The 16,073-nt window shown below is 38.3% G+C and overlaps 1 protein-coding gene across 4 annotated transcripts in view; it reads right to left on the bottom strand.

The window, feature by feature from the left end:
- Positions 1-451: 451 nt before the first annotated feature.
- The window catches only part of LOC101853677 (DDB1- and CUL4-associated factor 1), a 45,113-nt gene continuing 29,491 nt past the window's right edge, over positions 452-16,073 (bottom strand). For all 4 annotated transcript variants that reach the window (XM_035973833.1, XM_035973834.1, XM_035973835.1 and 1 more), the window contains exons 27-40: positions 14,412-14,487; positions 13,977-14,038; positions 13,614-13,677; positions 12,749-12,820; positions 12,259-12,321; positions 11,481-11,572; positions 10,988-11,069; positions 10,119-10,352; positions 9,677-9,767; positions 8,919-9,014; positions 8,253-8,329; positions 7,871-7,954; positions 5,835-5,976; positions 452-4,612 (exon numbers count right to left, since the gene is read on the bottom strand). In XM_035973833.1, coding sequence (XP_035829726.1) covers positions 4,470-4,612; positions 5,835-5,976; positions 7,871-7,954; positions 8,253-8,329; positions 8,919-9,014; positions 9,677-9,767; positions 10,119-10,352; positions 10,988-11,069; positions 11,481-11,572; positions 12,259-12,321; positions 12,749-12,820; positions 13,614-13,677; positions 13,977-14,038; positions 14,412-14,487 — 1,378 coding nt within the window. In that variant the 3' untranslated portion in view covers positions 452-4,469. The remainder of the gene's footprint in view (positions 4,613-5,834; positions 5,977-7,870; positions 7,955-8,252; positions 8,330-8,918; positions 9,015-9,676; positions 9,768-10,118; positions 10,353-10,987; positions 11,070-11,480; positions 11,573-12,258; positions 12,322-12,748; positions 12,821-13,613; positions 13,678-13,976; positions 14,039-14,411; positions 14,488-16,073) is intronic.

The following is a 16,073-nucleotide window of genomic DNA, read 5'->3' as shown; positions in this document are numbered from 1 at the left end:
GCCAAAAAACAAAAATTCAAAAAAATTTCTTTAACTGTGGGAAAATGCCAGTTTCTTCACTTTCTTTATTTTACGAGCGCCTGATTTCACCATGCTGCCTCAAATTTTTTTTGCGTGAGCGACAATGAAGTTGAAGAGAAACCGGCATTTGCATACGAGAAGATTATAACCAAATACAAACCAAAATCCATCCTATACTTTTTTAAAATGACTAAAAATTACTTATTACCATTATGGCAATAAGTTTACTTTGAATACAAGAGAGTAGGCCTACATGTTTTACAGAATCTCCACAAGTTTCCCCCAAATCAGTAGTGTTACAGAAAGAGAGATTAATATATAGGAAAATAGTAAAGTAATTAAAGTTATCAGCACTCTGAAGTCATCATAAGGAATGGGAGTCTACAGTGGATACAACCCTCAACCAAAAAGCCCTTGACCCCATCGCAGCTTTTGTTCTCAATAATTTTTATTGGCACTCCTTAGATCAGATATGATATATATATCAATTAGATTAAGGAGTTTTAAAAAATATACGCACCATACGACACATAAACCACATTGGTTTAGCCTTGAGCATATACTCTTACCTATTAAAGCAGTCTGAAAAGTATATTCATCACTCTTTAGATAAAATCAACATAAAGCCATGATAACTTGATACATCTAACACGTGCCTTACATATATTAAAACCCAACACAGGGGGGCGTGCTGCAGTCATAATTGATGATGCTCATTAAAGATGATAATTAACAATACATGTGAACGGTCTTCCTGGGGAGATTCAATAATTGCCCAATAATTCGTCGCAACAATAAACAAAGCAAGAAAACACTTATTCCCCAAATATAAATCAGCGTCACCTCTGATTATATTTGAAGACATTTTAAAACGATATTCATGATACGACATCAAACTTGGAAGACTGGCAATATTCCTAACCAAAAGATTAATATATACACACTATCGTTGACAAACTGTACTGAGATAGAAAAAAAAAAAGCAAGGAAAGCCAATATATATAACGAAAAGAAACGTACGAATCAATGTTAACAATAATGCTGACCAAAAAACGGCAATACAATAACAAATAGTTGAGATCAACCTTTAAGCTATTTCTCCAAAAAATTGCAAACTAGAAAAACATTTTGGTGTATTGTTGCTGTCAAAAGAGAAACGAAAAACTCTCCTGCTTTACAGTAGGGTTAGTAATTAAGAAAAAAAATTTTTTTAATGCGTTTCTCACTTTCCTTGCAACAACAATAATATTCATTTACTCTGTGAAAGAAGTACAGTTCTAACGCATGCAAAAAAAAAATCTGGTCACTGTTGGTGTTTTTACGCCCCTATCGATACAATTCAGATCATTTAGGAGGCGGGCTTCCAACCTTGCCTACCAGGGTCAACACGGACTGAGAGAGATACAAAATCCCAACAGAAAGACCAAGATACTCAGTTTAGTATGGGGTTTTACGGCGCTCGCAACTGCATAAGATACCCAATAAAAATGTTCTGCCTACTCACGAATCAAACTCAGGTCTCCCGCGGGTGACAGCTAAGCACCTAACCACTACACAAGTGAACAAATGTCAGAGCGCACATTTGCCATAAATAAGCAGAAGGTGAACTTCTACCTTTAAACTGAGATTTTACTGTATTATCTAACCCTTTCAAAATTGATACTTTAACTTTTACTCCCTAAGGAGCTATCCAGCCTGATTCTGGTGCATGCCCCAAATTCTTATAACAGGAATAAAAATTCTTTAAAATGCCACACACTGTTTCAGCACATTCACCACAAAAAATAATTTTTTTGCAAATTGATCAGGCAAAAACATCAGTTTATAAGAAAAGAACACTGGTTTTAACAAGCCTGTTTCCACTGCAATACAGGATGGTAAGTCATTCATTGCTTCTTCTTCTTTAGTTGTGACTACATACCAGTTTGCACTCATTACCCAAATTAATTCATCACATTAAAAAATAATGTAACATACAGTAACTCACTAACTGTGCAAGGGAATTAATACAGTATTACTGTAGATCGTGAAATGAATTTTGAATTGGATCATTCAAGAGCCAAGTTCTAGTCTTATTTTCTAGATTTGTTGGGATTTGCCCAACTTCACTGTGCCCCACAATTCTAAAGAAATTGACAGAATTTCTGCCAGTAGATCACTTACGTTTTAATACTAATAAAGCCAAGAAGAAGATCCCTAGTCTATTCCAAAAACATAATGCTTACCCCTGTCGATCTAGCAGCTCATAACAGACAACTCAAAACACTTTAGCAAATTTACCACAAGGTCTAGATGTATTGGTGCCTCTAGTGAGCTGCTGATCGTGGCACCTCGAGCTGGTAAATGGTTAAGACTCTCCTTGCCTTGACACTGTTGCAACACTTCAGAGAAATATCAGTTCCGAAACTCCTTTTTTCTCAAAGAGGGAACTCTGAAAATGTTTGTGTCCCGAACAGTCTTTAATGACATATGTACAGAGTATGACGGAATTCTTTCTTTTACACCCCACTCCTCTTTCTTTTAATACTAGCATCAGTGACAGAAATGCTGCCCATCAATAACAAAATTAGACTTAAACAGCAGAAAGTCAAAATTATAGGAAATAAAACACATTAAGATGTACATGAAACCACCCCTAATAATAGGAAATATGTGTTTGTGTCGCCAAAAGGCAAACTGGAGACTGCTATTCTTTACTACAACAGAATAGTGAGTGACATACTCATGCACACTGATGATAAAAACACCCAACATATTGAAAAACAACAGACAGGTAGAAGTGAATGTAAGTAACATGAAGTTGAAGGGCACAAACAGCAAACATGAAGACACAACCAAACAATAGGAAAAATTCTTTACAAGTTTAATACAGCAAGTCAAAAGTACAGCAGACTTTCATAGAAACTACTACAGATCCATTTCCTGCTCTTGGCTCAGAATAGAGCTCCGGGAACCTGAGGTGACTGAGTGTAGAAAGTCAGAAATATAATTCAATTCAACTTTTGTCTGCAAGTGATTTTCACCATTCTACATTCATAAACCCTCTTAATGAATAATCCATCATTTCCAGATCAGTATTAAGTCATAAATTTCCATTGATAATTTAAACTTTCACGAAACAACTAATTTTTTGACCCAGAAATAAGCGATTTTCAAAAACACATATTTACAGGTTGACCAACAGATACATACTTTATTTTATCATCTGCAAAATCATAATGATTTTAAAATGATGGGACAATCAAAGAAATACTACAAAATGTATTTATACTACAAATCTGACATAAAGACTACTAAACAAAGAGAAGGGAACATCTGCACACATCTTTCCAATTACACTATGCATGATGTGATAATAAGTAAAGAATAAAGTGCTGTGCCTGAAAAGTAAGAGATCCAAGTCAAAGACAACTGCCCTTTCAACAACAATAACAGCATCAGGTTCCAAGTAATCCTGCCCGTCTTTCCCATCTACTATCCAAATTTCCACAAAGCAAGCTTGATACATCGTCTCCTTCATCATCACAGCTCAGAATTGGATATTCTTGAAGTCATACATACATACATTTATATATAGATATAACAAATGTAGATATATACAAACAGCTTGCGCGTCTTCTTCCCGGCTGAACTAAACAATACAGAATCTAAAAACAGAATTTCCATCAGGCTCATCATGAGCTCTACAAGCTTATTGACTGCAAACTAGTGCCGACCAGATCGGAATATGAAAAAATATATCCTATTCCTATGAACTGTTGGTTTTCAACATAGCTATGTACATACATTCTTCTACACCCCCTCCCCCCAACCCATCCATCCCCACTCCCATCTCTTCCAAACTTAATGCAGACAGACAATGCCCAAGCACCGTTATGACTTCTTTGTGTTGGTTTTTTTTCCAATCACCTGCCCAATTCTGGGGCCTTAGACATGAACCTGGAAACCCACAATTGAAAAAAGCCGTTCCAAAATCCAACAGCAATGTTATGAAGCATTTGCAGGACTCCAAGAAAGATATACTTTTTTTTTTCAACAGAGGTGACCATCATAAACATCTCTTGACTATATAGTATATGATATGGCGTGCAAAATACTGTTCTGGGTTCAGCACTTAAGGGAAATGTGGATTATTATACCCATGCACTGGCTGCAAAATTCATCGCCATGAACCTCAAAATCCATTGTCTGAACATATTGTTGGTGTCACAATAAAAATGTGCAACTCCATTCAATCGTGCTTTCTGGGGGGGTCAGCAAAAAAATGAACGAGAAGGAGTTACTCCTTTCTCTAGTCACACCACACGCAGGCAGTATTGCATACAGACGTATCTCAAAAGATGCCAGAAATGATTTACGTCTGTACGCAATACTGCCCGCGAACATCCATTAAATCAACATTAATACACAGGGGTGTGCAACCAAACACCCCCCCCCCCCCCTCCAATTTAGACTAATTCAAACAACAAATCATCCAGCAAGGCATCGTCTTCATCATCATCGTCGTCATCATTGCCATCGTCGCTGCTCCCAATGGGGCTCAGCTCGGCCACGTCCAACCCATCCTGGTTGTTGTCTCCGTCGCTCTCGTCTGAGGAAAAACCCAGACCAACAGGGCCGAGATGGGAGAACGAACAATCACAGAGAGGGGGGGGAGACAGCTGGAAAAAAATCTTCTTGGAAACTGAAAAACAGCTCCAACCTGTCATATCGAGTTTGCCTTCGGAATTGTTTTACCAACATTGTACAAATGGAAGAGTGCCTTTGTGATCCCCCCAAAAATACTCCCTTATGCAAAATTTAAAATCCTAACAGAGACTTATTTCCTTTCTGTTCATTTACGTATGGGTTTACTTCCCTATGAGACACATAAAAGTCATTTCTAACAGAAAAAAGGAGATAAAAGGAAGGGAAAAAAGACAATTGGCTATAACATAAATGTAAATCTGAGACATACACATCTCCGATTGTTCAGCTGGTCTCAAAGGGTACTTTTGCTGATGGTTCTGGCTTGAATTCTTTGTTTACAGCTTGTTCCCATCCGAGATCCTGCCTTTTAAATGATCCTAAAGTGTTGTATCAGGGTGCTTATCTAAACAATACTATCTACAGATCTTGATGTCCGCTATTTTACCTTTAGAGGGATAGTACTAACTGCCATGAGTAGTGAAACCTCCCCCCTCAACTTCAGATTGGGGGGGGGGGAGGCGCTGTGGTATTCAATAGATGGACACCACAAATCTAACATGTAGGAGGGGGAATGGGCTTTAGGTAGACAGGCACTACAAAGTGGAGAGCCTAAAAAATTCCCTACACAACCGAAATTCAAGAACTGAACTACCCCCTCATGATTCGAACTACTTGAACCATCTTATTCCCAACAAGAAACCAACTGAGCAAACGGCGCACCTGATAACACTGTGACGGAAAAAATAGACACAGAAGGAGCTGACCACACCAGAATACAAAATTCTCATTCTTTTTGTTTGTTTTGATAAGAGTTTAAAGACATTCAGAAATGCATATGAGCGCCCAATAATATCATCAATCTACTCAAACTTGAAATTATCTACAAACCAGAAAAACCCTATTATCAAAGGATACCAAAGCTTAAGTAACAATTACATTCTATACATACAGGGAGACATAAAAAGATACAAGCTTGAATGGAATATCCCACGTCTAGGAATCCAGGAATTCATAGAAATATGATACCCATCAGCTAGAGCTCGAACCGTAACAAGCAATCTGACAAATCTTTTATCAACCCCCAAACCCAAAACGATGAGCTGCTTTCGTACTAAATTACTCACTGTCAGAAGCTTCCACAAAATCTAAAATGGGATCATCAATATCAAGATCATCGTCATCTTCATCGTCTTCGTCATCTTCATCATCATCATCATCGTAATCGTCCGGTTCATCATTCTGTGGGTTGTCATCATCATCTTCAATCTGTTGAGCAGAAAAGACAAAGCCATTGAGCATTAACAGGAGTAGGAGATTTACAAACAAGTTGGCACAGACTGATTGGATCTGTCCTACATTTCTTTCAGCTGTGTCATGGCCAATATGAGCAAAGGACATGACAGACTGACAAAGTATTAGTAAGAGTGTTACAGCATTTGCAACACTGTAAGGTCATATAAGAGAGTATAAAAAGGAAAGTTGTTCCCGCATCCGATCTGGACATTGGGGATTGCCTTGTTAGTGAGAAAACTTCCTGGGCCTTCGGCATATTGTGGTAGGGTGGCCAGTTCCTTTCCACGCCGCCTTTACTTCTCCAACTCAAAGTTAGGTACCCATTACTGCTGGGTGGGCAGGAGGGGGCGGAAAAAACCCCGTGTCCTAAACGAGGCTCGAACCCGGACTTTCCGCTTCGGAGACAAGCGCACTAGCCACTCCGCCACCGCACCCTCCATATAAGAGAGTCATCATCATCATCATCATCATCCAGTGCCAGATCTGCGACAGACATCGGCGATCATGATTTTCCATTCATTCCTTTGCTTGGATGCTCTCAGAAAAGCTATGTTTCCCTAATCTTTCCCTGTTACCCATTTATTTAGATTCCCTAAGTATGTTGTTCTGGGCCTACCTCTGCCTCGCTTGCCCTCAATTTTGCCAGTGAGAGCTAGATGTTCAAGACCCTTATGTCTATTCAGGTGTCCCAAAAACTGCATTTGTCGTTTCCTGATTGTTTTTAACATTGAGCGTCCCACGTGGGCTTCATCAAGCACTACCTCATTTGATTTCTTTTCCTTCCACGATACTCTTAGCAGTCTCCTAAGAAACCACATTTGTGTTGCCTCTATTTTATTTTCACTGTCTTTAGTGATTGTCCAACATTCACAGCCATATAGAAGGGTTGACCAAACATAGCATTTCAGGACTTTCATTTTGGTGTTCATTGATATGTTTCTATTTTTCAGGATTGGGCTCATTTTATTGAAACCAGCCTTAGCTATTGCAGTTCTCCTTTTTATTTCTGTGGAAGATTTGGCATCAGATGTTATCATTTATCCTAGATATTTAAACTGTTGGACTTGTTTGATCTTTTCACCTTTGCTAATGAGATTACAACTAGGATTTGCTGCTTTTTTGGATATTACCATGCATTCTGTTTTCTTTACATTCAACAATAATCCTTTAAGTTCACTTTTTTTTACAACCGTATCTAGAAGCAATTGAAGGACCTTTTCGGAGCCTGCTATTAAAACCGTGTCATCTGCATACCTGATGTTATTAATATTTTCTCCATTTACTTTGAGGCCTGGACATTCTTCTATGTTTCTAAGGATTGTTTCACTGTACATGTTAAAAAAGTCTGGTAACAAACATAAAAAAGGAGAAAAGATAAGGACGATTGATGTTTGAAAGAAAAGAAGGAGCAGAGCACCCGCCAACCACCCACAGACAGACAGACAAACACGGTAGAAGTAAAAGCATAGAAGGAGTACCCAGTAGTGGTGCCCTCCAACCACCTGCAAGGCTGATCTAATTAGCCAAATTTAATGCATTTTCATACAAAACAAAGTTGGCCTTTTGGCTTCTATGACCCGGTAGTGCTCATGATCACTGTTACCGAAAGAAGCATGAGTAACCCCAAAAATGTATTGCCCATCCTAAAAAGCAGGATCAAACAATTTTCTTGTGAAAGCAACTAGATCTATACACAGTAACTTTCAGACAGGTCTACTTCATTATCGTATCTGAAACATTGTTTGATTTTTGTACGTCAAACTAATTGTACCTATAACTTCATTTTAGTTTATTGTATTTATATATTTGTAAAGTGTCACTAACAGAGACATGTGTGATAGTGACCGTCATATACAGAACCACTTACCTGATCTTCTGGTTCACGTGTCTTTCCCAGCTCGTAGATACGACAAAATGCCTCCTCAGAATCAGTGTCACCATTCGAAGCATTCTGGCAAGGTTATAAAAGAAAAACATTCAAAACTACAGAACAGCAGCACTGACGGGACTGCAGTATTAAGTACTTCTAGAACAGCTTCACTGTGAAAATAGTCGTAGTAGTTCTCCAAGAGCAAAATAAAATAAAAAGGGGTACTATTTTCCTTTTATTTTTATCCCTCATGTAGCAAGTACTCAACGCTAAGACTTGTCAGTCACTATAAAATAGACAGAGTCACATGTGATATTAATCAATAGATTCTTTTACTGCCTTAGTGTGGAGATGTCAATGATTTGATAGGATGGTTTACCTCCACAATGCCCAGGAGCAGATCGTTCCGGTCCACCGCCACATCAAAGATACTGTTTGTCTTCAAGTCAAAGGTGCCTGAAGGGGAAAACAACAGCAGAGGAGAATTTATTTAAATGCATAAGTCGTCAATTCAACTCAAAAGGGATTCTGTCTTTAGGGAGGTGGGAAGGGAAGGAGAGGGAGGGAAAGAGGGAGACAGAGGAAGAGAGAGAGAGGGAGAGAGAGGACGAAAGAGAAAGGAAGAGAGAGAGAAGAAGAGAGAGGAAGAAAGAAAGCAAGAGACAGACAGACAGACAGACAGACAGACAGACAGACAGACAGACAGACAGACAGACGAACGCTTTGTTCCTTGAAACACAAAAAAAAAATAATTTCAAAATGCCATCAGCCACTTCAGAAAGGAACATCCTTACATCAAGATCAAGACAAGAGTTTTGGTAAAGGGAAAATCTTTATGGAAAAAAATGTGCTACTCGGGGGGGAGGGAGCATGCGTTCAGGAGGTTTACTGAAGGGAGAGACCCTTACGTTTCACTGCTGTATCCATGCAAATATTTATTTGAGGTAAAGTGACCACAAACACTTGATAAAAATGTATTGCAGTACTGTAACTCATCATCACCAATATTATTGGGCAGTTAACACTTCAGCTTTCAACACTCTACCTATGCTGGTGTAGTCGGTAGCGTCAAAAGTCCTCAGTGTAGATGCATAGTCCCTCCGCACCACTGTCTCACTGGGTTCATCATCAACACGCACAGCTGTAAAGAGGGGGAAGACAAAAATGTGATTTCCATATTGTCGTGGACCTCCACATATACCTTTTTGAGCTCATGTCCTTTTGCTGTCGCAAGCACCATACATAAAACCCTTACCAAACACTTTATTTTTTATACACTATTATAAGTTTCTTTTAGTCTCAGTAAGTGTTTTACGGCACTTGCAACACAATAAGGTCATATAAGTATCTAAAAGTAAATCCTCATTTGAAACCAGTCGAGACTAATCAATACAATATATACAAAACAGAGCAGTTAACTGAGAAAAACCTCAAAGCAATATGAATATTTTTCAGCTCAGTTCAACCTCTACACTAGACGACTTTGGTTAATCGACAGTGACCTACATCTTAAGTACATAGTAAAGCATATAAAATATATAAATGATGAAGAGTAAATCCACTTTTCATTTAATTTTGTTGGTAGTGTGCAACTTTTATCTGTGTGATGTTTGATGTAATATCAATGAAGTACTTTGTAATGCTCTATGTGTTCATTCAATAGAACATTTATTTTTCCATTACATTTGTGTGAAATTTGAATTTTCCTTATGAAATGTTTAATAAACTGGGGATTTTTATACAATTCTTACAAATAAAAAAAAAGAATTTCATCTTCTTAACACAAAAAGCTCGGGTACTGACCATAAATGATGTCTCCATTATTGTTGAACATGATCTGGCACTGGTCTAGGGCGGGCACCGTGTGCAGGAGGCGGAATGTACGCATGTCCCACTGGTGTTTGGTTAAGAAAATACAACACTTCTAGCCACTGACCGACTGAGAACATTTTACATCCCAATCGACCCAATTTAGACCACTCAGGATCAGGAGGCAGGCTGCTTCCGTCCTGAAAGAAGCTGCCCAGACTTCAGATACCTGTCAGGGCCAAGGCACAGCAAAGAGGGATAGAGCACCGCAACAAAAGGACGGAGATACTCAATAAAAAAAGTCATTGTCAGAATGTGAACTATCGTACTAAAAAAACTAAAAGATCTAAAGATCTATGGCATTTCAAATTTGTGAAACTCCTGAAAAAAATCTGCAAGAAAAAATTACATTCTTCAATATATGGTGAAAGGATACGATCTCAGAGTTAATGACTACTTCCAGCCCGCCTGGATGAAAACATCCGCTGGTGTACTGGTTGAATTTGTCAAATTTGTAGACCATTTTGTTGGTGCGCACGTCCCACAGATTGCCATCGTTAAGCACAAGGTCATCTGTAGGACTGAAGGTCGCTTCATTGAATTTGTAGTTGTTGGCTTTGCCCTCGTCATACAGAGTCTGTACTACCGAGCCCGTCGAGGTATCGTAAATCTGTCACAGGACAGGAAAACAAAATGCGTCAGGTTCAAACAAAAACGACATGGGTCAGATTCAAAGGAAGAGAGAACAAAACGTGTATGATTCACTTCACAAAACATCACCCACCAATCACTGCAATAGTGGTGCCTGAATGATAAACTCTTTTGAGTAAAGAGGAAGTGCATAGCAATAATAATAGTACTTTAGAGCTGGGAAAAAGCAAGACAGACAGACAAGTACAACAAAGGAATAGTAAATAAGTGGGATTTACCACTGGCAACCACATAACAATAAATTTTATTGAGAAACTATACTAAACAATTGAACAAATTTGATGAACACAAGCTAACAATACCAAAAGCAAAATTTGAACAGTGACGAGTTTTAGAACTCTTAAAGTTGACTGAAAACTGTTTTGAAGAAACTTTGTGGAGTACTGAAAGTTAGCCTTCCTAGTAACACAACAAACCTCACTTTTTGTTTCATGCCCTCATTTTTCACAGCTGTAAAAGCTGAATAGTCATTGAGTCATCTAAATAACATGACACCCCCCACTCCCCCCCAAATATTAACCACATATTTTTTTCTTTTTCAAAAAAAGTCCTTAAAATAAACCATAAAGACCAACAATTTTCGGCATCACTCACTTTTGCAACCATCTCTTTAGTACCGATGAACCTCTCTGAGCTGCGGTTGGCCAACACTGCCGTGTATTCGTCTAGGCGATATCTGCAGAACACAACAGGGAAAACATCGATCCTCACTGACAGGTAAATAGAAAATCAGCACACGTGTGAGACAGGACCCTATTAATATCTACTCTGCCTTTTTCAATGCCGCTTTGGTATATCTGCAACAGCCACACAAGAACTGAAGCAGCTAATGTCGTTAGCTGGTGAAAACACACATTTAATTTCTTCCACCGTAGGATCAGTAACATTAACAGATTAAATGATCAAAGGAGCTGCCCATGATCGAGGAGAAAAGCAGTCTTTTTAAACATGTGGTTCTCTTTTACATTGTCAAAATGAAGTAAAATAAATGGGGGGGGGGGGTGGGGGGGGGGGGGGGCGGCGTGCACGCCTGGGATGTAGGCTGAAGTATACTTTAACCCATCAACTGAACAAATAAAGGACTCACTTCAGATTCATATCAGGCCCATCCCTGTTGTAAGACCAGAGGGCACAGTTCTGGGACGCTCCCCAGGTGCTGGTAAACAACAAGTTTGGGTTCTGCAAAAAAAAAGTTTAGAAGGCAAATTTTTAAAAACTTTTAAGTATCTATTCCTTGGAAAATAGTGCAGAGAGCAAATCAAAAAGTCATATCTTAAAATAAACATGCAGAAGGATAACGTTCCTTTCCCTTGAATAACATAAAAAACCCAAGTGCTTATTAATCTTCTAAAACAAAATCCCAAAACTTAGAGCACACAATACTGTTTCGACAAGATGAAAAAATGAATTAATGATTAATGTTATAATATTGAATATCTATGAAATTCATGGGATGAGAAAATGGGCAAACAACAGCAGAGTCCGCTGACAGTTTTCGGCTACACCAAAACCACTGATGAGAAAAGGAAGTAATTCAAAACAATGGTGTCAGGTGGAAACTAGCCATATCCAAGCCACTTTTTCAGGAGGGAACCCCCCCCCAAAAAAACTGCTCAAACAAAGTAAAAAAATATGTCATGTCTCCGGGTTTTCATATGTGTGTGAGGGAAATGAGGTGTCTAATAATGCTGGATAAAGGTATCTCTTATTCAAATAAGAGAACTATGGGAGCAGAAGAAACAAAAATGGTATGAAACAAATGGCGAAATCTCAGACTTTCCCAACTCCATCCAGCTTCAGAAACAAGGAGCATACATAAAAAGGTCTTGAAGTACAAAGTGCTCTAAAGACAAAGAAAAACTTACCACTTTGGAGGTACTGATGTGGATGATAGGGGAAGAGTGACACACCGTGCTGTAATACTCATTCTGAGAAAACAAAACAAGAATGAAAATAAAACACTTGTTCTTTTTTTTTAAACGAATTCTTACAACTAAATTATGTTTGCCACTAGCAATAAATCCTTAGTTTCTCTTTTTGAGCAGACCGTAACAAATACTCATTATGACTCCAATATCTACTCTCTACCTCACTGTTCTCGAAAACACTGGCACAACCACTATACGAGAGTCCTTTATTTTAATATTTTTAATTTTTTGTTTTTAATTCGATGTTTTGTCATTTAATTAAAGTATACAATTATAAATAAGCAAAGAAGTTATTTCTGTTTGAGAATAATTTCTGTTGTGTCCAAGGAACTCTGTGAACACAAAATGGAATACAAACCACTCTCAAACGCGACATCTTCATTTAAACAGACAATCGCACCCTATTGAACAAGTAAAAATTTCTCACCTCACTGGCATACAGCCTCATAACACGAAGGTCACCAGCAAAAGATCCGATGAAAATGCTGTCACTGTCAAACTGGAGGGAACAGGAAAAACATTTCAAATTATGCAAATCTTCTCTAGGTTATTTTCCCCCATTTACTTACCGTTTGGGTAAGAGCAGCACTTCAACACAAAAATTTATTTAGTGGCCGCAAAAAGCAAGACAGATAGACAGAAACAAAAAAAAAGACACTGAAAAATAGACGGAACGAAAAGAAGTAGAACTTCTGATCTGCACCCTCCAACTACCCACACTTATTTACCGTCAAAACACCACTAAATACGCATGAGACAACAACCGCCAACCATTTCCCAAGTACCAAAATTCCTGCCAGACCAGCAACATTCATCCCGAGGCTTAATAAAATATAAACATCTTAAGACTAAAAAACACAGAAGGACTTATAAGAAGCAAATGTTGAGCCTAAATTACACCAGATGAAAATATTGAACGGGGTGATTATTTAGAAAAGAGGGCATTGTGGATAGGTAAAAACATCATAATTCTAAAGAGAGAGGGAAAGGGGCCAACACTAGCACTTAATATGTCCACTGAACATTTAAACAGAAAATTTGCTACAGACAATTCCTATTCGAACCCAGTGCACAGATTTCTTCCCCTTCAAGTCTCAGGACAACTGATACAGATATTAGCTATCGCGATTCATCACTCGCTTCCCTACTCAGATACTCTTTCTCTGCCTCTTTTGCCACTTTTTTTCCAGCAAGAGAAAGACATTAAGTATCCTAGGAATTGCATTTGACTCTTCCTATTTGTTTTAATATGACACAAATTAAATTCATTTTAAAAAATTAATCCGACTCACATCAAAGGAGCAGCATGCTAAGCCATCGCCACTTCCGTCTCTGAACGTCTGAATGGGGTGTAGTCTGTAAATGAAAAAATGTTCATCACACATCTGTAACGCAGGTGCTAATTCATTTCTTAATGTAAAAAAGTTTCATGGAGAGACAGAGACAAAGGGGAAAGAGAAGGCAAAAGGGACAGAGCGGTGTTCATGTTTAAGAGAGCAAGGGAGACAGACAGAGTAAGATCAAAGAAGACAGAAGTCAGTAGAGCAAGAGCATTTCTATGTTACGGTTAATATCCCATACTGGTGCCAATAGGATTGATGCTACACAAATAATAAAATTCATGAATATTATTTTTAAGTCATCTCTCAACTTACTTGGAGTGCACATGCCGTCGGTCCAAGCGGTGTCCATTTACTCCACCGTATGGAGCTCTGATCTGAGGGTCAAGAGGGAGAAGAGTCAACGAGCCTTTCTTTCATATGTAACCACACACTACATTGACCAGAACATGAAATACTTCTGGCTTGGCATTCAAAGACAATGAATTTTTTAAAATATCTTCTGTCAGCATCTGTCAGTTTCTACTGAAAAACCTGTACACTTCCCGACACTATCACAAAATTAAAACATAGGAAAAATAAAATCAGGTGTGTAAGACACAAGGGCTACTGCCGTGTTTCTCAAATATAATCATTGCCGAAAGTCCCCCCGATGCAAACAATCCCACAAAGTGATTGATGTCTATGGGATGAATTTAAATGCCTTCTATATTTTTTTTTAAAAAGAAGAAAAACACTTTAGTAATGTACCTGTCTCTCAAACATTCTAGTACAGACTGAGTACGGTGCACTTGTCTTGCCCAAAGGTTCGGGACATCTGTGTGGGCTGCGGAGAGAAAGTTTTAGTTTTAAAATTTAGAAAGAGTTTTGCGGCACTTGTGACACAAAGAGGTTATATAAGTGCTGAAGATTAGAGGTATGACTTGAGAGTAACATACTAAGAAAAAAAGAAGAGATATAAGGATAATAGATATTTGATTGTTTTTTTTAAAGGAGCACACAGAGAGAAAGAGATAAGAGAGAGGGAGTCATGAAATAAATTAGCTTCCTATTTACAGAACAAAGCCACTGAAAGTAAAATGACATAGTAGAAGAGAAATAAAAAACATAACAGATAACAAAAGTACATAAAAGGTAAGTAAAAGAAAAAAGATATCAATCAAACAAACAAATCATATGCCATTTTCATTTATGCCTACAAAAAGTGCAAATCAAAGAAAGAAGAACATGAAAATAGCTTTACAGCAAAATTCTAGACATCATTTTCAAAATCTGATGTGTTTAACTTCATTTTAGGCTCTCGGACTCGCAACCGTAACGTCGTGGGTTCGAATCCCGTCAGGGACCCGACGTTGTGTCCTTGGGAAAGGCACTTTACACAAATTTTCCTCACTTCACCCAGGTGGGAATGGGTACCCGGCTATAGACAGCGAAAGATCTTGTCAGTTTGTTAGTGTTTGAGCGCTTAATCGGCTGCTTGCACTGTATGCTTCCCGGGAAGCTGAGAATGTTTCGGAGTGTTCTATGGTCTGCTGGGGTAATAATATAGTGTAAAGCACATAGAGCCTGCTGTTGAGTGGGGATATGCGCTATAAAAATGCTATCTATTATTATTATTATTATTATTATTATTTTAGCAAATCACGTTTTGGTGAACAATCACGTAATTCTCAATTATAAATTAGCTCTGCTGAGTGTCAGCTTAGTTTGAGAGTTTAAAAAAGCATACCGACACATTACGAACCATTTAATGTAAGTAAAACAGTAAGAGTTAAGACAGCAACAAAAGATAGAAAGAAAAGAAAAAGTACCCATCACAGGTGCCCTCCTCCAACAACCCACTTGAGCATGACATGGGATAAAGAAAAACCTCGACAAAACAAATTATCTTATGTACACTTTTGCAAACAATGACATGGAGAGAAAAAAAGCAAGATAGACAGACAAAGGCAATAGAGAACAAGAAAAGAAGTGGGATCATCAGTAGGTGCTCTATAACCACCCTGCTTGCAGAAAAGGATATAACATTTTTGAAAAGAGAGAGTCAAACAATTGGGAAAAGTAATGCATATGATGCTCTATGTGTGCAACATCCGCAGTCACAGAAGGGGTCACAATGGGCTTGTAGCTATGCCTCACAGAAACAGGAAACGATGTGCTGCAATCCTTGTGCTGCACAAAGATATGGTGGGGGGCTATATAATACTTTACTTTTACTACAGAAATAATCGTGTGAATACTAACATACCCCACTAGGGCAGTGCTACTGAATGAAGTTGTCTTTAGGCCATTCCCAAAAGGGGGATATTAACATGTTTTTATGCACAGCAGAATTGTAATTAGGTTGTGTCAAGCTCATACTGTGCCGGAACAAAATAGGAGGAACTGCTGCTTTTTCTTTCCTCATCCTTA

Source organism: Aplysia californica, unplaced genomic scaffold (genome assembly GCF_000002075.1).
Source record: "Aplysia californica isolate F4 #8 unplaced genomic scaffold, AplCal3.0 scaffold00034, whole genome shotgun sequence".
NCBI lineage: Eukaryota > Metazoa > Mollusca > Gastropoda > Aplysiida > Aplysiidae > Aplysia > Aplysia californica.
The sequence above is the reverse complement of the archived record's forward strand: the minus strand, read 5'-3'. Positions and strand labels throughout refer to the sequence as shown.